This window comes from Cetorhinus maximus, chromosome 19 (assembly GCF_964194155.1).
Source record: "Cetorhinus maximus chromosome 19, sCetMax3.hap1.1, whole genome shotgun sequence".
In the NCBI taxonomy this organism is placed as follows: domain Eukaryota; kingdom Metazoa; phylum Chordata; class Chondrichthyes; order Lamniformes; family Cetorhinidae; genus Cetorhinus; species Cetorhinus maximus.
Genome location: NC_135897.1, coordinates 36,155,256 through 36,180,952, shown reverse-complemented (window position 1 = coordinate 36,180,952; position 25,697 = coordinate 36,155,256). Strand labels below are relative to the sequence as shown.

The window sequence follows — 25,697 nt, the reverse complement described above, 5'->3', positions numbered from 1 at the left end:
CTGTATGATGGCAGACAGAAGGCCATGGCAGTCACCTTCCATATGAAGCAGACAACTTAAAAGGAGCAGCTGACAGCACTGAATCTGATATCTGCTGCATACCTAAATTCCTACTACTATTTTATTTGAAGTCCATAGTCTTAGTATTCATGTGTTTTTAAATAAATGAACAGCCCAATTCTCACTTTTGTGAGAAGTCGATTGGACATCTTGATCATTATTGCAAAATGCCTATTGTATATGCTGTATTAACAGTCTAAGATTTTCAATGTTTTAGGATTGTAAATACAAACAATATTCTTCCTAAATGAAGTACAATAAAACACTTTGCAAACTTTTCTTAGGAAGCTCTATTCTAAGTGTGTTATATAAAGTAGTCATTAAGATATATATACTTGGTACCAATATTTCTCCAAGTTGTTTACGGCCTTATGGATATATCTACTTCCCTCCAAAGCTGGTCTGATAATAGAGGTTATATTTAACTCTGGACTGGGTTGACTGCCAATCCATACCCAGCCTGATTTAGAGCTGCCCAACTGTGTAGTTATCAAAAGCACTATCACAAAGCAAGTGCAGCTCACTCAGCTTAACAGGGATGTTCCACTTCCAGGGGGATTTGAAGTGCTGGCTCTTATGAAAGTTAAATTGTAGTAAACCCATAATATTGGTATAAATGGCAGTGTCCACTGAAGCAGAAAATAACTTGGCATGTCAAGGAAGTTTTATTTTGGGCACTTTATCTTCAGGCTTTAAGAAATATGGATGGATGGAAAGGTATAACTGTGAAAACATACCAACAGTATTTATTTCTCCTATAAGTGCATGAATCAATAGCGGGAAACCAGTTATACACTTAAGATTGCTTTGTATAGTAAAGATTAAAAAATCATTTTGAAGGAAAGTTATAAAACAATTTATTCCTGTTACGTTGACAATAAGCAATTCTTAAGGTTTTAAGACTTGGATTTTTTAAACCTTTTTTCCCCTTCCCCAAATATACTAATGTCAATGAGACACGATAATTTTTATATCCAATAACTGAATACTTTCATACATATGTTACTATAAAGTAATTTAGCAGACTTGATTATCTATATCTTACCAATCACAGATAGGCGTGCCGTAACCTGCGGACATCTGTTCCATTTTGTAGTTGTAGGCAACAACGAAGAGTGTCCGCTGCATACTACTCATTTCTTCTACTTTGGTTACGATATTCTTATAAATTCGATCCATAATTTCCTGTTGGTACATAAAATGAAAAACTATGATTTTATAGATTTTTATTAAGTTATGTTTTGTTCTTTTGCATTTGTGACAAAAATGTCATTTTTGATGGAGATTGATTCCTAGTTTTTTAGCTCACAAGACCCAAGGCTTTTCAAGTCGGCTGATCTGGGTGGACAAGGTCAGAAAAGTACTTAGGGATATTCTCTACTGCATACCCAATGACCTTTGTTCCTTTTACAGAGGGTAAGCATTGCACAACTGCAAATCAGTCATGCTATCTGCCCTGCTGGAACATTGGATACCAAGCTGCCTGTCTTAACTCTGGTATCTTGGATTATCAGTTGATAGGGGGCCTCAGAGATTTCTTTGCAAATGAACCGGCACAATTACTCTCAGTGTGATGGTACACAAGTCCAGAGCAACAAGAAGAAAAAAAAATATTCAGGGATATTTCAAGCAGCTCAGAAGCTGCCTCTCTTTTTTTTTTGCATAAATTGTCTGTTGCAACAACATTCACTCTTCAATTTACTGTAGCTGCTCAGCACAGATGGGATAGCCCATCTCTGGCTTGTTGACAACCCAGGGGCTATAAAGTCAGCCTGCACCAGGAGCATCTCTATGCTAGCAGGATGTCCTTCCCTTCTGGACACATGCCCCAATTAGAAAGGCTAGGCCAATGAGTTTTAAAAAACACAGCTGCAGTAAAAATCCATCTTCAAGCCTAACTTGATAGAAATTCTGCAGATATAATCACCTGGTTTTCGGTCAGAATCACATTCAACTCAGTACATACTGTGAAAATTTCTCAATTAAGAGAATGACTGCCTTTTGAATCTGGCTGATGGCTAACTAACATCACCTCAGGAATTGTTTTCAGGGGGTAGTTAATAAACTAAAAATGTTCAGAACTTGAGTATTGCTGAAAAGAGACACGTCTAAGCTTTTCGTCTTGCACTCATCAGGATACTTGCAAGAATACCAATATAGGGTGAAAACAATCATTTATACTGTATGCAAAGGGACTGCTGATTGGTTGGCAAGTGACGTTGCCATGGAGAATGCATCACTGATGGTGATTGACAGTTAACTGCCAAGCATTGTTTGAAATTTTAACCAGGCAGCTTGACCCCGATTGGTCAAGACTTTGCCCTGAGGAATGAGTCAGCAAATGGCTGTCACTTTTTTTTTTAAGCTGAAACAGACGCAATGCATGTACACGTTCTTCCTGTCTGCAAAGAACAGGGCCCTGTGTATTAATATATGTAGCTTCCGGTACACGCAAATGCACCACAATGCTGCCTGGTTTAAATTTCAAACAATAATTGGCAGTCGCCATCAGTGGTGCATTCTCCATGGCAATGTAACTTGCAAACCAATCAGCACTCCCTTCACATACAGTATAAATTGTTGTTTCCCCCCCCTTTATTGGTATTCTTGCGAGTGTCCTGATGAGTGCAAGACAGAAAGATTAGACATGTCTCTTTTCTTCAGCAATAAAAATGTTCAATGAGCAGAGGGGAGTCAAATGGGTTAAAATCTTCTGAAAGCTGGCTTAGCCTAGAAAGCTCTCAGAATTAGGGACAACATAAGAGATAAATCCATACTAAAATGTTAACTACAAATTAGCTTAACATAAATTGCAACCGTGTTTTTTTTTGTCTAAGGAAATGATTATGTAATGCCTAAATGAAATTGTTTAAAAGAATGAGATTACATATTCACCTGTGCATTTTTGTTCAATAACATAAAAACTTAAAGTCGATATTGTGATACATTACTGCTTTTTCAAGAAAGATAAAGTTTTTTTGGGGTTACAGGATATATCCAGTAGCAACTGTTCCTCGAGCACTATATTCCAACTTTGTTTTCCTGAGTTTGGACTACTTCCTCCCTTTGCCCAGCACTAGCTGTCAGGGCTTTCACATTGGTATTCTGTTCATAAACATCCCTGTCTTGTCCTATTTCAACCCACCCTCAAAAACTATCTCTAACCACCTTCACTAACTCATCTCCCAATTCCTCTTTTATATCTAATCAGCCCCTCTGTGAAACACACTAACATTACAATGTAACTGCAGAGGATAAGCCCAACTTGAGGCCAGAATGAAATGATGCAAGATTCCCTGGAAGATAAACCCCAAGCAGCATGAGGATGTAACAGCATGTTTCCACTGCAGTGTCAATTTTGTTAAAAGAAAATGTATAGGATTATGTTGTACCTACAGGCACACTTAAACATTAAATTAAGAACACTACCACCTATGTACAGATCTCGCTCATGAAAAGAACTTCAAACAAAAGGTCTCCTGACTAGAACTAATGGCTCATCATTAATGGACTTTTAGAATTAAGCATTGTACATTCAGATAGTGTTTATAATGAAAACATTTGTTGAGTTATTAATAGATTTTGCAACAACTGGCTCTGGTAGTTAAAAACAATGGGCCATAGCTTCCTCGGAGTGGCAATCAGCGTCAGATTGCCACTCCGTGGCCAATTACCTGCATGGTTTTTCTTCCGTGCCTGTCTCACCAGATCTTTCGACTCCAGCCAGGCAAGATCCAGGCAGCACAGCTTGTCGCCAAGGCCCAGTGTCGCAGTCCGGCAGAGTCAAAGTGGAGGAGGACACATCTCTTTTTTGATAAATGGTGGTGGGGGTGGGGGAAGGGGGAGATTGGGGTCGGGTCAGGTCAGGTCAGGTCATGTCGGGCCTGCAGTGGGGGGAAGGAATGCCATGCAGCTGGGGGAAGTACCATGGGGTTGGGGTGGGGGTGTGGTTAGTTAGGGTGTGGGGGAGTCCCCTGTGGGGTCGGTCTAGGTCTTTACAATAGTTACCCAGAAGTTAGAAGAGTTTCAATTCTTCTAACTTTTACTGAGTAACTGTTGATGTAACCCTGTCAGAATTATCCAAAAGTTTCCAATTTAAATTGCATTTTCAAATGGTTTCCAATGCAGGGCAATTGTCCAGAGGAAAGTTTGTGTTTCTGGGCAATTGCCATGCAAAGTCTTACCTGTGAAGTTCCAAGAAGGGTTCCCCAGCGCATATTTGGAGTACACCCCAATCCAACGCTGAGGAGCTCCAGAAGTTATGGCTCAATATTTCCAAATTTTAACAAAAGCTTACCGGTACGGCTGCCAATAATGTTGGTTTAAGCACTGTTGTATCACCTTTGCTTCCTTTCTTGATTTTGGCAGACTACAAAACAACAAACAATGGTTACTTATACAGTAAAATAAACTGAATGTATATGTCCTGCTTCAAAAATAATTGAATTATGCTTTTTACCACTTGATTCAGATATTTTCACCTTTATAAATGCATGTTTAAGGATAAGTGTTTATGTTCTTCAGTAATACAAATTACAGAGGGCAAAATTATTTTATAGTTCCCCCAAATAGAACATACAAGCTATTTTTCAACTTTTGAAAGTATAGGTACAAATTGCTGCAAGTCTATATAGGTAAAGTAATTCGTAGGTTGTTAATGAAGGGAAAAATTTACATTTAAAGAGAAAACAGCACTGTTTGAAATGCAGATAAGATCTATTCAATATTTTACCACTATGACTATTCTAAATATAATTATAAAAATGAATGCATTGATTAACCCGTACCTGGTCTGCTAAAGTCTGAGGGGAGGAGTAGCCAATACAACAGCCGCAAGCCATACAAAGCGTTTCCGCACTCAGCTCCAGGACATGTGCCAGAGGTAGGTAACCAATGTAGGTGTCTTTTGGTCTTTAAAGGAAATATAAAATCCAGATATGTAGGTTTTCAACAATTACACCAAATATGGGTCTGAGAATAATATTACATTTAAGAGCATCTGACACACTTAATATCTTGGCTGAGTGGTAACACTCTTGCCACTCAATCAGAAGGCTGACTTGAGCACAATCTAGGCCAATACTTCAGTGCAATACTTGTAATGTTGCAAGGGCAAAAGGTACAGACTTTCACGTGAAATGTTAAAACAAGGCCTTGTCTACATTCTTAGGTAGATGGAAAAAAAAATCTGTAGCACTATTATTAGAAGAGCAAATTATCCCCAGTGTCTTGGCCAATAATTAATCCCTCAACCAACATTACTAAAACACGTCTAAGCTTTTCGTCTTGCACTCATCAGGGCCCTTGCAGGAATCCCAATATAAAGGGAGAAAACAACAATTTATACTGTATGTGAAGAGAGTGCTGATTGGCAATGCCACTTGCCAACCATCGAGAATGCACCATTGATGGTGACTTGACAGTCAACTGCCAAGCATTGTTTAAAATTTAAACAAGGAATCTTGATCCTGATTGGTCAAGGATTGCCCTGAGGAATGAGTCAGCAAATGGCTGTTGCTTATTTTGTTTAGCTGAAACAGGCACAATGTATGTACATTTTTTTTTGTCTGCAAAGGACAGGGGCCTGTGTATTAATATATATAGCTTCCAGTACAGGCAAATGCACCACATTGCGAGCCCGACTGACAATCTTAAATTGCTTGTCAGCGCAATTTTTAGCACATTGAGGATGATTAAGCAAATGTTGTCCAATCGTGGAATCACATCTAGTGTTGAACACGGTTTTGAGCTTTGCAAGAAGGGGCTGGTTGGGTACGGTCTGTACCCTGCCCGTTGCAAAAAGCAGCTGGTACATGCTGTTTGATATGATCCGCCAGTTTTTGGGACGCAGAGCCTCCATCACACTGGCACTGAAATTCATATACCACATTACTCATTTGTGTGATGGGCAGAGAATCATTTTGGCTTGACGGTAGCATCCTGTTAGTGGCGAATATCACTCATGTTGATACTGTATAGTAGCAGTGTGAAACAGCTAGCTTCACCTGTTGCTCAGGTTTTTGAGATACCTTGCCCTTCCAGGGTAATCTGAGGTAGACTGGGCACTTTTCAGGGCTGAAATTGATGGCCTTAGGCCCATTCATGAGTTTGCGTGATATACAGCACAAAATGATCTGATCAGAGTAGCCATTATCATGCAGGATGTCTTTGTTGCGCCCTATTCCAGCACCAATCTGGCATGGTGAGCAAATGGCCCTATTTACAAGGTTGCCAATAAGACTAATCTTATGGCGTGTAGAACTGCAAGAATCCCAACATGTATACTGGCCAGTGAAGGTAGACTTGCGATAGACCATGGTAGAGAATCCCCTGGCAGACTTCTCAACTAGTAAGTCAAGGAAGGGGAGTTCATTTGACTGCTCCGTTTCATAGGTGCATTTGACCGCAAGATGGAGCCCATTAAGATATTTGCGGAAATTGTTCCATGCAGCTGCGGATTTAAATATAGCAAACGTATCATTCATATATCGGAAATATGTGAGGAGTAGGAGATTAGACGTCATTCCATCGAAGACACGTTTCTCATGGACCCCAACAAAGATGTCGGCGAGAGTAGGGTCTAGAAGGGCAAGTTCTCTCAAAAATTTGAGCAACAGGTGAAGCTAGCTGTTTCACGCTGCTACTATGCAGCAGCAACACAAGCGAGATTCACCACAAACAGGAAGATGCTGTCAAGCCAAAACGATGTTCTGCCTATCACACAAATAAGTAATGTGGTATATGAATATCAGTGCCAGGTGTGATGCTAAGTATGTAGGCAGTACGTCCCAAAGACTGGTGGATCATATCAAACAGCGTGTCCCAACCGCTGTTCGCAAGCAGCAGGGTACAGACCGTACCCAACCAGCCTGTGCTTGCAAAACTCAAAACATAGATGTGATTCCACGATTGGACAACATTTACTAAATAATCCTCAATTAAAGGATCAACTTTAGTGATTATACAGTCAAAGGTGCTTGGGTCATTGGCGTGTTAAAGTAATATATCTGCACGGTAGCCCCTCTGTTCTGATGTGAAATACCAGTTACTAATAAGCTGTTGCTGCCATCAGGACTTTGCTGCTGCATGGACAAGTTTATCAAAATTCATCTGACAACCAATTTAAGATGGTCAATCAGGCTCGCAATGTGGCGCATTTGCATGTACTGGAAGCTACATAAATTAATACACAGGGCCCTGTTCTTTGCAGACAGAAAGAACATGTATACATTGTGCCTGTTTCAGCTAAACAAATAAGCGGCAACCATTCACTCATGACTCATTCCTCAGGGCAATGCCTTGACTAATCAGGGTCAAGCTGCCTGGTTTAAATTTTTTAAAAAATGTTTGGCAGTTAACTGTCAGTCACCATCAGTGGTGCCTTCTCGATGACAATGCCTTTTGCCAGCCAATCAGCACTCTCTTCACATACAGCAGAAATTGTTGTTTTCCCCCTTATATCAGTATTCTTGTAAGTGTCCTGATGAGTGCAAGGCAAAAAGCTTAGACATGTCCCTTTTTTCAATAATACTCAAGTTCTGTACTACAGAATGACTATTACTAAAACAGGTTATCTACACATTTGTCCCACCACTTTTTGTGGCACCTGGCAATTTGGTTGCCACATTTACCTGCATTACAACTGTGACTACATTTCAAAAATACTTATTGGCTGTAAAACACTTTTAGATGTCCTGAAGTTGTGAAAAGAGCTACATAAATGCAAATTATTTCTTTCAAGAATTATTCCTTGCGATAAACAAGCCTGTTTATTCTTCTTTTTGATCGCATCATATTTCAGTATTAATGAGTATTTATTTTAGCTTATCCATGAAGATTAGGCCTTTCTTCAGTATTTGATTATGATTGAAGAATTGTAACGCAGGGATGAGGGTCTGACCTGACTCTGGAGGGAAGAGATGCAAGAATCCCCCTGGAGGATTTAGATTTACACCACTTTAACTTGATACTGCATAGAGCATGACAGAATTAAGAATTTGTGGTTAATCTAATATATTCTTTATTCGAAAGCACACAGATTGGAGCTGTAAAATACCTTTACTGAATAACCAAACGTGGAAGTACTAGACCACACGTGATCCCAAGCAGGTAAAGATGTGGTTGGGTTACTTTGTATCAACAATGCTTTCTCGGTTTTTCTTTCCCTCCCAGTATCCAAGTTTCACCTGGGTAAAATCAATTACAAAGTCCCAGCTCATACCACTGTATGAATCATACCCTATATAAAGGGAAGAATTTTCTGGTCGGCGAGCGGGGCAGGGCCCACTCGCCGAAGCGTAAAATGATGCGCGGTGATGTCAGGCAGGCACCCCGATGTCACCGTGCGTCATTTAGATTTTCAGGTCGGTGGGCATGCAGCCAACTCGGCTGCACGCCCGAACTGTCAAAGGCCTATTAAAAACTACTTAAAATAGTTAAATGAGCTGCCCGTCCAACCTTAAGATTGGTGGGCAGGCAAAGAGTCCAGGCGGCCTTCGCATTTTTTAATAAGTTTTTATAAATTAAATAAAGTTTTCCATTAATGTTCCTTGACATGTCCCAGCTCATGTGACACTGTCACACGAGGAGACGTGTCTTATAATATTTTATTTTCTGTATTTAGCTTTTAAAAACTCTAACTAATCTCCCTGAGGCACCTTCATGCCTCAGGGAGATTTCTGCGCTCTTTCGTGCACATGCGCGAAATAGCGCAGGTCCCGACTCAGGGAATCTGCCGCCCCCTCCGACGCACAGGGAGCGCTCAGCGCTTCCAGGCGAGCGTCACGTAAAATGGCAGTGCGCACCCGATCGGGGGTGCCGATCGGGTTCGTGCTCGCTCCCACCTGCCCCCGCACAACCCCCTCAACGGGGGGCGGGGTGGATTCAGCCCAAAAAGTTAAAAACTGCATGATAATTATTTATACACAGTTCATAATATCTTTCCAATGTAGGAAAATAAAACTTCCCTGTTGGATCATTGGTTATACATACCCCAAGTCAGGAACTCTAGAACACATCCCTGCTATTCCAGCAATGAGGTTGCTGTGTGAAATCATCACTCCCTTAGGTAGACCAGTAGACCCGCTTGTGTACATAATTACTGCGATATCTAAAGATGTAGGTTTAGTCCGAAGTCTATTCACTATGGTGGAAGAAATAACCAGATCTTTAATTTATGAAAATAAGAACCACCATATACTGAACGTAGTTTGTCCTATTAAAAGAGCACCATCTTACATAACAAACATGCTGCTTCATTTACTGATCATTTCACAGCTCATTTAACAAATATTCTTGCTCACAAGCTAATTTGTAGACAACTGTCAGGGTAATGACAGGGACTTTTATAAATACTTAAGACATGATTTTCAGGCACTTTTGCAATTATGAAAGCATTAATTTCCCACGAAAATATTCACCATTTTAAAGATGGCTTTAAGAAAAATGAGAGGACACACATAATGATACATGCTATTATGACCATTTGCAATGGATAAAATTTTATCTGAAGCTAAAACATTAGAGCACTGTTCAAAAAGCAGTCAAATTGTACAATAAAGGCCACAAGTGAAATTAAGTCACATTATATAAAGGGTTGTTATTAATTAGGCTTTTAATACTTCAACAAATAAGACTGATTAGTTTTGTATATTGAAGTTGAGCAATATCAGATGAGGGAACAGAATACGAAGTCACATTGCACAGCTAATGTCAGCTTAAGCACCACCTGGACTGATATTGCAGGGTCAGATGCATGGTAAAGTTCTGTCTACTGTCTCAACAATGAGTCTTAGCAAATTTTGTAAGAACAACAGTGTAATACCAGTCATCTTCATGCCCCGAGTGAGGCCGCCAACCTAAATCTGTGGACCTATGGTCACCAACAACTAGATTGCCCCACCTTATTTCACATCGGATGGATACACCTTAGGAAACAGAGTTGGATTTAAACAGGGTCAGAGAGATGAAAGGACAGCATGGTTAATTAGTAAGGCTTTACTTTCTCTCATATGTGCTGTCTAATAAAGTGATCTTACTTGATGTCTGCTTTAAAAAATGGCCTGGAACAAATAAAGCAAAATATTATCAGATTGAAAAGTTAGAGCAATAAGATCTAAGAACAGCTGCACCCAAGCCCCATCCAGGCAAGGCACAGGATTTGTCATCACATCCATAACCACAGTTATTTTATGTTACATATCACCAGTGACACAACATGTACTGGCTATTCTTTAGACATTATTTTACAGGGATATAGCTTTCTGAAAAATTAAGGGGCACAAAGCCATGTGATCTAACTACTGGTTGTAATTAATTCCAGATGTGCTAGGTCTCCACTAAATGGAACTGTCCTTTATTCACATGCCCTTGAGGCTCTCAGCAATGGATACACCAGGAAAGAAAAACAAGGCATGGAAAAATTGATTTGTAAAGCAGGGAGGCAAAATATAAATTAATTCCAACGATTTCTTATTCTCAAATATACATTAATTTTCAATGAAGCTAAAAATACGCTAAATTCAGTTTTCTTATGCTGTGCAGTGATTAAGAAAGACATTTCAGTTTTTAATGTTATAGTTCTAAAGAACAAAGCCATCAGACAAACTGTTCTCTGGCACATAGTCAAACTAACATAACTAATAATTCATGCTACAGCTTCCCACTGACAGAAATATTCTCTCACAAGCTGAATTAATAGCCAGTGCTTCTCAGATTGACTGAGCAGCTGACTGGTAATATAAAGCAACGTATGGTGAATGGATGAGTTACGCATCAGTCCTTTTCACTTTTGGATTACAGTTCAAATCCAACTGAGACAAACCTCAATAAAAACGTCCCCAGTCTGATTTCCGTCAAGGAGATGGGTATCAGGAGTCCGGAATTTTTCCAACCTGTCTCCATCCTAGAGAAGCCCACCCTCCCTACTTTCATGTCAGGGAAATGGGCATGGGTTGGAGACAGAACAGGGATGGACAGATGGCGAGACTGGCCATCTAAAAGATCCCCCTCAGTTTAACAGGACATTGGACCAGTTGTATTTATGACTGTTTGGTTCTATAGTCCTCAATACCTGCCTCACCTAACCACTCATCCCTCTCATAAAGCTGTCAATCACAGACAGTGACAGTCCCATTGAGGACACCCTCAAACAACTGCACACCTCTTAATCTTATCCAAATAAAAAGACAGGCATTGTAAATCCTCTTCAAAGGATGGTCATGACATTACAAAGTAATAAAGTATCAATCACACTCCCTTCAAGCTCTGTAAACAGACCTCTGTTGAGCTGAGTCCACTAGCCATTGTTACGGCTTAACCAAACATTCATAATGAGGCTGAAAAAGACAGATGTCTGACCATCCATTCAAATTGCATCTATTGATATAGTTGCCAGATGGCTTCATTATGAATGCTTGGCTGAACATCAAAAATAGACAGCTCAGCAGGAGTCTGTTTACGCAGCTTGAAGGGGAGTATTAGCTTTGCGTGATTGACATCTTTATTACTTTGTAATAATAACATTTCTTTGAAGAGGTTTTTCAATGTCTGTGTGTTTATTTGGACAGGATTAAGAGGTGTTATTAAGTGAATTATGGTAGATTAAGTGGATTGAAGGTTTCCTCAATGGGACTTTCACTGCCTGTGATTGATTGACAGCTTCTTGAGAAAATATAAGAGGCAATACTTTTCAAAGCAAATGTTGAATTCCAATTTTGTTTTGGTTGTCAATTTAAGACTAGGGTTCTCCCGCACCCCACCCCCCCCAAAACCAGGTGTTTCACAAATCCTCTAAGGTGTCGTGAACCACATCTTCTAATAAAGCGGACATGACCATCAAAATCACAAGGGGTTTGGTTTGAAATGCCCACTCCCACAATAGAACCAGCAAGGGCAGGATGCTCCTTATGGGCTCGCTATCCACACCCCAAACTGTCAGAAACAAGATTGGGGGTTAGAGTCCCAGAATAGGGTCTGGCCTGCCATTTTTAAAGCTCTTCCACCTCCATCCCGACTCAGATGGAGGCATGAAAATCTGGGCCCTGGTGTATGATAACATGAAGACAACAGATTCTGAAGCCATTATTCAGTCTCAATCTACTCCACTGTTTCTGCAAAGTCTTAAATTCAATTTGAATCAGCATTTGTTAAAACAGTCTCACTCAAAATGCTATCCTTTTAATTAATGCACATTGTTGAAGATGCTCTGCAAATGCATCTAAACTATGCTAAACTAGTTAAGAATGCCAGGCAAGAAAAAAAATCTATTCCTCATCATTGTCCTCCTTACTATGACAAACCTCAATGCTCCTTACTAAAGGAATTATGCATAGCAAGTCCAAATATTTAATTTTATTAACTAATTGTCAATGTATTATATTAATAAAGAGAAAATTGTGAATGCTGGAATTCTGAAATATTGAAAGAAATATTGGAAATACACAGTAGGCCTGTGTCTGAAAAATAACACTTTAGTATTTAAGTTGGGAACTCTTTCAGAACCTTAAGGGTGTGAAAGAGATCAAGCAGAAATATCAAACTTTATGCTTTCAAAAGCTGACAGCTCTGCAAAGTATTTCCAGCATTTCTGTTTTTGTGTTAATTGGATACAAATATAACTTTGGAGTCAGTGTTAGTCTGCATTTAGTTACCTTTTACAGAAATGTATATAAACACAAAGTCAACATGCACAAGTAAAGAGAAAAGAAAACAAACTACACACAGTTTTCTGGTTTTGCACCCAATGCTTCCACTGCTGCCATGTTGTGAACCATGATGCCACGGGGATATTCAGACCACGCTGTTGGTTTATCATCTACAATTATAATATGCTGTAATTTTGGAACATTAAGGAGGATTTCCTATGAAACAGAAATAGGAAATGTTGAAAAGTCAAGAATGAATCCCGATCCATCACTTCAAACATCTGAAATACAACTGTTGTATTTATTTGGTGCAAAATAGGTGTTGCAACTTGCAAAATATCCTTATAATTATTGTTATTGTCAAACTTAGCTAATATGATGAGACAATTACAAATCTTCCAAATTATAAGAGCTATAGACAGATAATGGAACTTAAATCTACTGAGGTTACACTGAGGCTGTACAAGCCATACTTGTGATACAATTTATAGTTCTAGCTGTCCTGTCACAAGAGGCAAGTGTATCGAGAGGAAATCTATATTTTTTTTGTGGGTGTTTGCGACAGAGGGAGAGGACTAGAACTCCCAGCATGTCCAGGAATTCTGGCGCAAGCACAGAAACACGGTAGGGAGCCAGGCCGCATGCTCGGTTTCCAGTGTTCTGTTGACAACTGCAGGAGTTGTGTGGCGCGCCTACATGCAGTGTGGAGCGAAACAAAAGGACTGGGGTTGTGGCGCAAGAAAAGAGCCCATGTAACAAGGTTACTCAGGGGCTGAAGAGGCAGCTGCTGAAGCGCTGTCATTCGTTCCGCGTGCAGCCATCTTTCCACATGCAGCTAGGGCTCAGACAAGCCGCTCGGGAGCTGAAGAGGCAGCAGAAGGTTGCTAGCTCTGTGTGCAGTTGGGGCTCAGAGAAGCCTGTGGGGAACTGGGGTTCAGAGAAACCAAGCAGCAGTTGATAGCACCGTGCTGTTGCTCAGTGTTGCTGGGAGTTGGGGCTTAGGGAAGCCCAGGAGCAGTGGAGTTCTGCTCAGACAGATAGATAGCAGGGATTTTGCTGGTGATTAGATGCAGGGGTGCAGCTTTGTGAATCCAGTGGGACGTAGTCTCAGGAGGAGATTGAGTAGCTGCCAGGCAAGCTGTCATTGGGTCAGTCTGAATTGGAGCTGTTGTTGAGGGAAATCAGGGGTAGATCCTTGAAAGTGAGAAGCTGAAATTCCTCATGAGGAAGACAGAGTTTTAAAGAACTTGTGACTCACAGTGATCACAGACATCTGGGTGGGCTGTTGAGAAAATTCATGGGATCTGTCTTGGTTGCGTCTGCCATTTAATGTACAGTTTGTGGGGTGTTCGACCACAGTTTGCCTGTTAATTCATGTTTACTTCATGTTAATTCTGGATATTAGGGTATGCTTTGTTGACTCTGGAATAGTAAAAATTCTTCTGTTTGTTTAAAACTGTGAAATCTTGTGGCTTTATTCTTTTAGTAAGTTCCTGGAATTTCAAATTTTGTCTATTTTATAACAAGTAGCCACTGGTCCCTAACCGGATAGTAACAAAATTGTGGCTCTATAACAATATACACTAGAGGAACTGTTGTGCATGACAGGGTTGACCAATGAAGAAAGGTTAAAAACTCAACCTCTACAGGCTAGGGAAAAAATGGTAAATGGCAATCTTGTTGAAGCATATAAAATATTCAATGCATTTTAGGGAAGGTTAATATTGAATATTATTCATAATGAGCCAGGGTAGACTTTGGCCAAAAGTATAACTCTCAAAAAATACTAGTTATAATAGAGATCAAATGGACATTGTCTATAACTATTTGAAATAATCTGCCTTAGACAGCAACAGTGATAAACTTTTAAGGCCATTCAAAGCACAGCTGTGTGCCAGTCTGTATGAGTTAGAATGTTAGAATTCCAGTGGGCTGAAAGGCCATGATTGGATCAATCTCATTCTTCACTTTTCATAGGTTCTTGTGAGTAATAACCACATTTAACAGTTAAACAATGCTGAATGAGGCAGTAACTTGAGTGCAATTTTTAAAGCTGATTCCTGATGCAATGACTATTGATAAAGAGATTACCATCTAAAATCAGTTTAAAAAAAGCTTAATACCAATGCAAATTACAGCAGTTGCTGGAAAATGCAAAGATAACAAAGAATACTGGAAACATTTCGACAGATCAGTAAGATTTGTTATGTCTCTTAACTTTTTCTGGTCCTTTTACCAAAACTGGAAACTCAATTTTAACTTTGTACAAAAGAATGAACAGATTTTGAGTGAGTTAAAAATCGTGCCTATTTACTCTGTTTCTCCCTCCACAGTTGCTGCCTGACCTGCTGAGCATTTTCAGCATTATCTATATTTATATAATAAAATCTGTCATTTTTCAATTTTAATATTAGAGATCATTTTCACAATTGTCATGCAAAAAAGTGCAACACTATCTGATTGCATTTCAAGTAAGTTAAAAAAAAGAAAATTTGAGTTTCATGTTTCATATATATGTTGGAAATCTTTGATCCTGGAGACATATGACTGAAGTAACCCAGTTTAAACTATAAAGATCCCCTATCATCCAACTATATCTATTAAATGATCATATGAAACCTTTCCCATCTTTTAAGCAATTTGTAAATTGCAGGAATATTTAACCTCCTGCAGAAACACTGGAAAATAAACAAAAAAACCCTGCAAACAGCAATGAAATTCTGTGACCTACCTTCAGCTTTGTTTGCAGAAGTTTCTTGCTCGTGATGATATGAGTGACTTCGGTTTCATTTAAACCATGTGTAATTGCTTGACCTCCCAAAGTTGCATAGAGGGTGACAACTGGAAATTGAAACAATAACTGAATTTCAGTACAATTCGTGTAATGAATTCACTGCACCCCAATCAATAAACCTTCTAAATAGGCAGAATGGAAGAACTTTCTAAATGCCAGTTTATGAACAAGGTTATGGATCTAATTTGAAAATTCAAACTCATTGTGGTTTGTGATCAAGGTTTTATGGAAAAAACAATAATCTGGTTTAATTTATCACAAATTTAAGAAAACTCCTTTGAAAGTTTCTCACTTTTTAAAAAAGTGTCCCTACCTCAAGGTTTGCAACAATTACCAACATAAACAGTGCAAATTGCTAAAACCACTTGAATAATTAACTGCATTAAAGTGCATTTTCTCATCTTCACATTCCCTCACTCTCTGACTAGTTGGTATATATGTTTTGTTTCATGATGTGCATTCAAGATCACAACAACTTGCTGCATACATAAGACTTTCAAAGATATAGGGCAGGATTTTGAGTTCGGCATGAGGGCCTGGCAAATGGGCCACCGCCCACGATTGGCACCCAACTGCAATTTCACGCTGGCTGGCCAATTCACAGCCAGCCAGCGTGAAAGGCGTGCCAAAATGCTCAGCGCTGCCGAGGTGGGAGTGGGAGGAGGGTGAGTGCTGAAGTCAGCGCAGGCGAGGGAGAGCGCTCACCGAAAGCTCTCTGAAGCTTTCAAAAGCCACAAATAAAGAATTTCAAATGCCGAAAAATATGTCCATGCATCAGGATCAGTCACTTGAACATATGGATGATATAAATTCTGTCCAAACATTTTTATCTTTTTTAAAATTAATATTGGAAACCTCATTCTGTCCTTGGATGAGGTTTCCTCAAAAAGGCAACGGACGCCTGGCCGATTTGCCCGCCCGCCAACCGTAATGTTGGATGGGCAACAAAAAAAAAAATCACCGCTGATTACTAAGTTAATGGCCTTAATAGGCCTCTTAATTGTGGCGACTCTCACGCGTGCCTGCCAACCAAAATAGCGCACGAGTGCTCGATGATTTTGGGACGCTGGCCCGACGTCATCACGCGCTATTGCACGCTCAAGCGGGTCGGGCGCACGCCCACACGCTGGGCGAAAAATTCTGCGCACTGTATCCCTTGCTGAGATCATGGAATCAACATTTGCAGTAAGAAAACATTTCTGGTCATAATGTCAAAAGCTGGGAGCCGACTGGAAGGGCATTCAGTCAGTCAGTTAGTGGGTCAATGTATCCAGGCAAGCTGAATTTTTTTAGAGGGGGATTTCTTTTCTAACATTCGAGGTCAACCTTTAAGCAGTATGAGAAAATTATGTCTGACAGCACTCATTTCCTGTTGCACAGTGTTGGATTCAGAGATAAATTACTAGTGCTTTTATTTTGGCGGGTGCAAGAGGCAGGAAAATGACCGTCTTCATTCCCACGAGCACTCACCACATAGTCCAATGACCTTTCTACGAGAAATCAACAGGGGAACATTTTAACCAGATTCAAAAAGAAAATACAAGAGCTGTTCAAGTAGTCAGTAACATTTCACAGGATGGTGAAACAAATCATCAGCTTAAAAAATAAAATTGGAAAACTTGTTAAACGTTATATAGTTTTTGCAATTACCACATTAAGGAGCTAAAGAATGGTGTATTCTTCACTATTATGTATTGACGTCATGGAGAAAATCAGGAAGGAGGACAGGGCAGATGTAATTCATTAACACCATCACTGACCCAGATTTCATCAACTCTCAGCAGAGTCACCTAACACTTTCTCAGGCAAGGCTGGGTGGATACGTGTGTAAGCTCATGGCAAGTTTCCTTAAAACATAAAGTTCAGATTGCAGGTCTACTTGTATAAATCAGTCTGGCTGGGGCCATCACAAGGGTTGCAGTGTGCTTGGCAACATTTGAAGCAGCATGCAGAAGAAAAACAGCTACAAATTTGCAGCATGACAAACGGCAGATCACATGAAACCTTTAACATTCAGCAATTCTATATAACTTATGTTTTACTACAAGTTTGTTATTTCTATAAAGTTTACTGCTGTTTCTGATGTGTGAATCAACACTGGGTACAGGGGATAGAAAAATCAACAAATTCTAATGTAACAAATTATACGACTTTGGCACTGAGGCTACGTTTGCTTCATTTGATACATACATTATTCACTAAATAATAAAAAATACCAGAATTTAAAGATGAAAAACACCTCAAACAAGATGAGAACAACATGCAGAGATAGGGCTGCTAATTTATTACCATAAATCACAGTATATAAGTCAACTCGGCTTATAAAACAATCCCAATTTTCTGGTACCAAAAATCATTTTTTTGCATATATTTGGCATATAAGTCAACACTCCTTTACAGCCATGACATGCTATACTCAGTAGTCAGCCTCAATTTTCCACCCCACAAATGTTTTTCTTACCGGCACCTTATAACTGGATGAAAGGGATCAAGAAGATGACATGGGCCATGTTACGAAGATGCATGGGAATTTAAGACATGCCCACTATTTGGGCTGAATTTTCACCTCGGCGTGCGAGCACGTACCCAACACGAATAAGCGTGAAATAGCATCCCAATGTCATCGTGCACTCGCACAACATTTCAGTCAGCGGGTGCGAGTCTGCAGCGTGCCCGCCAACAGTTAAGAGGGCTGTTAAACCCATTAATCGGTCAATTAAATATAATTTTCCCGTCCATCCAAACTTACAGTTGGCGGGTGGGTGAATAGGCCAAGTGCCTTTTGATTTTTGAGGAAACCTCATCCACGAATGGGATGAGGGTTCCGTTGTTAATTAAAGATTAAATAAAAGTTTTCAGAACTCATTGCAACATGTCCCTGCTCATGTGACAGAGATTTTCCTTATTTTTTTAAATCTTAATTTTTAATGTTATAAATCTTCAGCTCCCTGAGGCAGCTCTTTGCCTTCAGGGAGCTGTGAGCGTACCCGCGCACATGCACAAGTGCAAACTTACGTACTCGCCCTCCTCCCACTCCCCACCTAGGCAGTGCTAAGCGTTTCGGTGCATGATTCACGCCAGCTGGCTGTTAATTAGCTAGCCAGCATGAAATCACGATCGGAGCCCAAATGCGGGCGGTGGACAATGCATGGCCGCTCCCGGGCCTGCCCGCCCGGCCAACTGACAAGGGGAAAATCCTGCCCCTTGTGTCGGACACTGATGGGATTTCAAAACAGCAACCATCCACACCAGTGGTTCACTTTGATACTCAGCATGTAAGTCGGCCCCCATTTTTGGAGGGATTTTGAGGCTTGAAAAGTCAACTTATATGTCAACATCTACAGCAAGTCAGACTCTACTAGCACAAAAAATACTCATAACAGAATTTGTCTAGACTTTTGGAAAGAAGAGAAAAACACACTTGAAGGGACCCTGTCAATTAATTTGCAATTTTATTAGATTGTGACATTCTACTATGTGATCACCATTATCCTTCCGGCAAAATACCACAATATGCAATTGCATTTGAAGCTGTTATTCCACATTGTGTTCATTCTGCACCAAGTACAGCCAGTATATTTGACAATAGTAAGATTTAATTTCAAAAAGTGTTTCACAATATATACTATATGAAGCATGAGAGTACTGTAATCCTAACATTCCAATTTTACAGCTATGGTAACCATTAGAAAGCCTTCCAACTCTACGTCTGTGGCTTACGACACTAGTAAGAGCCAGGACAGAAATACAGACTTTGAACTCTTGCATATCAATAGGCATACACATTTATTTAAAAAAATCATTTTTGTGATCAAAATTGTTAATTTTGGCACGGGGTAATTGAATATCTAGTCACCCAACATCAGTGTTTTCAGCTTAAGAAAAGCACTGACAAAATGCAACATAAAGTTCCTTCTCCTCTGCTTCAACTTGCCCTAACTTCAGTGTCAGAAAACTATCACTCACCCAGTGTGACAAGCTCATTTATTATGTGTCAACCACACTTAAATTGCTTCTATATTTGTTTACAATAACATGAATCATAGGTTTACAGATATAAATTCAGACAGGTCAACCCTCCATTTTTCTGTCATTTCGTCCAACTCACTCACACAGGACTTTTTCTTCGTAGAGAAAAGGAATCATTGATTGACCATGCTCCAGCTTTTCTGCAAGCGTGCTTATTTTTAAAATCTTATTGTCTTGCCTGCTCTTTCTCTATCAATAAATGTAACTTAAACTGGAAAAGATATATACATGTACAATAGCCTGCCAAACTGTGTTTATAAAAAAGGGGAAATTTGAGCATACTTTTAAAAAAGATTTTGCTGGAAGAAAAGTAGCGACTAGGTTGTCAGTTGTTAAAACCAACTTTGCAATGCAAAATGGTCATTGGTTTCATCTGTATTCAAATCCAAATCTAGCACACTCCTCACACCAAAAGCAGGTTAGCCTATTTGTCGAAAAATGCAGTTTTATCCTATGGAATTTTAATTTTCCCCAAGTCAAGCCATTTTATCTGTTATATTGTTCAAGTAACATAATTTAGGGAGGGTTGTGGAATCTGTGGACATTAGGGAGGAAGGAGATATTTGGGTCTTAGCATTGGAGCAGTTCTGAGGTAACGGAGCACCGAGAGCTGGGAGTTGAATCTAGAGGCTTGTAAGCCCTGAAAGGGAGTCCAGCAGTTGTTTGCAGTTGCAGGGACTGACGAGGAAAGGATTTCACGGAAGAGAAGGTGTCACAGTCAGACAGTGTCATCCCTGTTTCCTGCTTCCATTCTCTCCTGCTCCACATTTCTCCAATTTCCAATTCCCCTCTCTGCCTCTCACCTCCCCTTTCCTGATCCCTTCTCCATCTTCTGCTATCCTTCTCCTCTTGCCATCTCTTACCCATCCCCCCCAAATCCCCAACTCCCTCTTCCTCTTAGTTTCAATTATCCCCTGCCCTCCTGCTGTGCTTGGTCCAAATACTACACCTGATCTTAACTCAATGTCAATACCATGGGAAATTGACTAGTCAACTTTAAATCCTAAATTTAAATGTCATGTTTGTGAGATTATGGCACAGATCCGTAGTCTCACAGGAAACTGTGCACACACAAACCACAATTTCCCATCCATTAAAATTAATGAAGTGCAAGTACTACACTTACTCCTTGCCTCATTCCTATGTATTTCAAGGTGCTCTAAGATCAGTATTTCAGTTTAAAATATATGTATCAATAAGCAACCGGGTTAAAAATAGCCCTATCCAGGTCACCAGAAACACAAAATTCAAACAAGACAAATCAGCAAATAAGAAATATAAGCACATTTTGAACGGTGGCATAATTAGCAGGGTCCAAGAGTCTTATGGTTTTAGGGTCACAGGCTGAACATTCCGAGCCAATGACTAAGGTAAGAATTGATGAGCCTGAATGTTTACACTATTCTTTTCTAATGTTACTATGAGATCTTTTTTAAACTTTCACAATCTATGGCACTGCCTGAATCCCCTTGTTTGCAATAGCAACAAGCATACATGTGACCAGTGCACAGCAAGAAGTCAATCCATTCAGTAAAGGGAGAGGAAATAGATCAAAAACCAATACTATTGCTTTTTCTTTAAAAAAAGCTTAAGAAACAGAATAGTAAACTTGAAGATACCATCACAATTTTATAAGCACTCATTTCCCTAGTGAAACACATACAACTGCACTGAAAACAACTGTTTTTGAGAAAGATGGGTCTCATCATGCAGCTGTAGCTCCGAGGCTGATGTAATTTCAAGACCACAGATCTGGCAGAGAAAGAGACAGTGCTTCTAATTGACTGGTTAGTGAATAAACTTTTAAGATGATTAGTACTGTATAAATTACTGCAGGTGGTACTTGATGGGGCTGGAGGGCAGAGGATGCCTGAGGCATGTGTTGTGGGGGGGCGGTGGGGGGTGTCCAGTCTCAGTTTCATCTGTTTTTCTATTTTAAAAAAACCATAAAACAAACAATTTATGACAGAATGTTGCACAATACAGTTAGAATATATCCCAGGAGATAGGGCAATTGAGATTTACGAAGACGGCACCAGGGATGATGAGGCTGAGTTATGAGAACTAAAGGAACTGGTTTCGTAAAACTGAAAGAGAATAAAAGGAAATACTGTAAATTATGCAAATTTGAAATGAAAACAGAAAATGCCGAAGATCTCAGCACTTATTGGGAAGAAACAGCAGATTATGATGCTTCAGGTGTGTAGCTTCATTGGGATTCAGTGAGAGAGGGGATTTGATAGAGGTGCTCAAAGCATAAGGGGAATCAACATGATATGCATCGATAGCTTATTTCTATTGATAGTTAGGTGCTTGTTTGACCGGCACAGACCCGATGGGCCGAAGGGCCTTTTTCTGTGCTGCAGACCTCTATAACTCTATTGATACATAAATCAGAGACAAAAAGACATGGGCCAGAATTTTACATTGATTGGGCAGGCGTGTACCCAACCTGAACGCACGTGAAATTGCGTGATATGACTTTGGGTGTGCGTCCCAACACCATCATGCACGCGAGCAATATAGAACTCAGCGGGCCCGCGCAGGAGGCTGAGCCATGCTCACCAACAATTAAAGGGCCAATTAAGGCTATTAAAAACCCTATTGTCCACGGTTTTACGTTGCCCGTGCAATTTTGTGCTCATTGCACAGGCAAAACAGGCAGGTGGGCAGCCCATTTTTAACAAAATCTCATCCAAGGGCAGGATGAAATGTCCGGGGTGAAATATAATTTAAAAAAAGATATCTGGGACTGATTTTTGAGTTCTGCTGTCGGGTGCTTGAATGTGTTGCATAGGCATAGTTTGGTGCACTTTTTTCTTATCATTTAATCTATACAGATCTGCAGCTCCCTGAGGCAGCAGCAACTGTCTGCCTTTAGGGAGCTCTCTAAAAGCACCCACCTACACTTTTGTCGGCGCCCGCCCTCTTCCCATTACCCCCTCGGCATCACTGAGGCTTTCTCAGTGCTTGTTTCACACTGGTTGGCCGTTTGTTGGCCAGACAGCATGAAATTGCAGCTGATCACAGGTGGAAGTGCATTTCACGTCCACTTCCAGGCCCGCTGACTTTGCATGCACACCAAGCGTGAAATTCAGGCCATGATCTGAAGATAAATAATAATTAAAACATAAAGGGAGGGATTAGAAGTCTCAGAATATGGAGTGCACCAACCACAGGTGATATCAATGCTAAAAAGTGAATGTCATTCAAAAGATACTGAATAATTATTCAGAGAACATAAAAGGGCATGGGGATAAAGCAGGGAAATGGAATTTAGTTTGGGGTACAGGGGAAAAAAAAGCATGAAAATTGGACGGTTAAAAAAATCCCCAAGATCTACTTAAATTCAGCTCAGAGAAGTAAAGGGCTTAACGACCACCCCAATGTTAACATTTCTATGCTGCGAATAGTAGACATTACTCAATTAGTCATTTGATAGTACAGAACTTGAGTATTGCTTTTCATCTTGCACTCATCAGGACACTCAATAATACCAATATAAGGGAAAAACAACAATTTATACTGTATGTGAAGAGAGTGCTGATGGGTTGGCAAGTGGAGTTGCCGTGGAGAATGCACCAGAGATAATGACTGACAGTTAACTGCCAAGCATTGTTTGAAATTTAAACTAGACAGCTTGACCCTGATTGGTCAAGGCATTGCCCAAGGAATGAGTCAGCGACTGTCATTTATTTTGTTTAGCTGAAACAGGTGCAATGTATGTACATGTTCTTCCTGTCTGTTTTCTCCCTTATATTGGTATTCTTGCAAGTGTCCTGATGAGTGCAAGACGAAAAGCTTAGATGTGTCTCTTTTTTCAGCAATACATTACTGAATTGTTAGTTTTGAACTTGAAGAACATCAAAATAATTTACAGTGAAATCAAGGCACTGGGTTGCAAAATGCTGGAATACCAGAATCTTTTCAATATTTATACTATTGTTACTTAAATGAGAAATTCTAACAGGATTAAAATTAACAGATTGGACTAGTGCAAGTAGCATGAAGCAAAATAGCCAAATTTCTATATGACCTTAATCTATAGAACTCTAGACAGTGAGCTGATAAAGAAGTCATGTAAATGCATTGTTAAGACTTCCTTAACAATCGATTGCAGCATTTTTGCCAACTACTGCTGTCAGGCTAACTGGACTGCAGTTTCCCGTTTTCCTCTTTTCTTAAATAGCAGTGTTATATTTGCTAACTTCCAATCCACTGGGAATGTTCTAGAAACTATGGAATTTTAGAAAATCATAACCAGTGCAATCACTATCTATGCAGATATGTCTTGTAGAACCCTTAGATTAGGTCATCAGGTCCTGCAGATTTGACGGTTTTTAGTCCCTCAAGTTTCTTCAATACCTTTTCTCCCTGATGTTAACCTTAGGTTCCTCAATTATTAGCTCCTTGGTTGCCCTCTATTTCGAGTGTGTAATTTGTGTATTCTACTATGAAGACAGACAAAATATTTAGTCAAATCTCTGCCATTTCCCCATTCCACATGATAATTTCTCCTGTCTTTGTTTCTAAGGGACCAGCGTTTACTTTAGCTACTTTCCTCATTTTTGTATACTTGTGAAACCTCTTACAATCTGTTTTTATATTACTGGTTAGTTTACTCTCATTCCATTTTTTCTCTTTTTATCAAGTTTTTGGTTGTCCTTTAATTGGTTTCTAGCACACTCCTAACTAGCACACTCCCAATCCTCAAACCTACTACTAGTCTTTGCAATATTATAAACCTCTTATTTTAATCATATACTATCCTTAACTTCCTGAGTAAGCCACGGATGCACCTTCCTTGCTCAGCTTTTTTTTTAATGGAAATTTTGAACATTTTGAATTCTTTCTTTAAATGTTTCCCTCTGTTTATTTACTGGCATACCTTTTAGTCTCTTTACCCAAATCAACCTTAGCCAGCTCTCCTCTCAGTCAATGTAATTGGCTTCATTTAATTTTGAGATTTTGTTTGGGACTGGAGTATGTTCCTTTCAAACTCAATAAGAAATTGAATTGCATTATGACCACTTTTTCCCCCAGGATATCTTTTACTAAGCGATAACTAATTAATCCTGCCTTATTGCACAATACAAGATCTAAGATAGCTTTATCCTTAGTTGGTACCATCACATATTATTCCAGAAAACTGTTCCAGAAAGCATTCTACAAACTCGCCTTCCACATTATCTTTTCTAATTTGACTTGTCCAATGTAAATGAAGATCAAAGTCCCCCAAGAATATCACATTGCAGCTTGTAACAAAAATAATTATTTCTTGCTTAGGCTCTGTCCAACGACATAGCTACTGTTAGGGGCCCTATAAACTACTCCCAGCAGCGTTTTCTGACCCTTGTTATTCCTAATCTCCATTTATACTGAATCTACCTCCTGATCTATTTCATGAATGTTCTCCTGGCATCCTTTACTATCAGGGCTACTCCTCCTTCTTTCCATTGTTCCTGTCTTTTCAAAATGTTGTGCATGCTGGAATATTCATTTCCCAACTTCAGTGGCCTTGTAAACACGTTTCTGTAATGACGAATAGATCTAATCCATTTACCTCTATTTATACCACTAATTCATCTACCTTATGAATGCTTTGTGCATTCAGATAACGAGCCTTTTAATTTCATTTACTATTATTCTTTGCATAGATCTTATTTGCTGATGTACTTTTACCATTAAACTTTCTATCCCATTCTGCTTGGCTTTAGGCAAATCGTAACACTGCTTTATTGCCTCAACTTTTTTCTTTAGATTTCTAAATCTCCCTTCACCTGATCCCCTCCTCCCACCTATTTTAGTTTAAGGCTGTACGCACAGCCTTAGTTAGACGATTCACCAGGACACAGATTCCAGCTTGGTCTAAGTGGAGCCAGAACAGCTTCCTCTTTCCCTAGTACTGGTGCCACTGCCCCATGATTTTAAACCCATTCTTCTCACACCACTCTGAGCCAAGCATTTAATTCTCTAATCTGCTTGACCCTATGCCAATTGGCTCACAATCCAGAGATTATCTGTGAAATTCTGCATTTCTTTGGAATCCAACTTCTCAAACACTCCTAGCAGAATATCATTTCTAGTTCTACATATGCCGTTGGTTCCTCCGTGGAGCACAACAACAGGATCATTCCTCTCCCACTCCAAGTTCTTCTCCAGTCACCAGG

General features: G+C 39.7%; 1 protein-coding gene and 1 non-coding gene across 6 annotated transcripts in view; one reads left to right on the top strand and one right to left on the bottom strand.

Annotated features, from left to right (window-relative positions):
- acsl3a (acyl-CoA synthetase long chain family member 3a) overlaps nucleotides 1-25,697 on the bottom strand; it is a 103,979-nt gene that overhangs the window by 23,113 nt on the left and 55,169 nt on the right. For all 5 annotated transcript variants that reach the window (XM_078563712.1, XM_078563713.1, XM_078563714.1 and 2 more), the window contains 6 exons: nucleotides 15,436-15,545; nucleotides 12,782-12,920; nucleotides 9,052-9,202; nucleotides 4,848-4,971; nucleotides 4,358-4,429; nucleotides 1,106-1,245 (listed from right to left, as the gene is read on the bottom strand). In XM_078563712.1, the coding sequence (XP_078419838.1) occupies nucleotides 1,106-1,245; nucleotides 4,358-4,429; nucleotides 4,848-4,971; nucleotides 9,052-9,202; nucleotides 12,782-12,920; nucleotides 15,436-15,545 (736 nt within the window). The remainder of the gene's footprint in view (nucleotides 1-1,105; nucleotides 1,246-4,357; nucleotides 4,430-4,847; nucleotides 4,972-9,051; nucleotides 9,203-12,781; nucleotides 12,921-15,435; nucleotides 15,546-25,697) is intronic.
- Nucleotides 6,909-7,155, top strand: LOC144694340 (small nucleolar RNA SNORA53). The gene has a single exon (XR_013579723.1). It is a non-coding gene; the product is annotated as a small nucleolar RNA SNORA53 (small nucleolar RNA).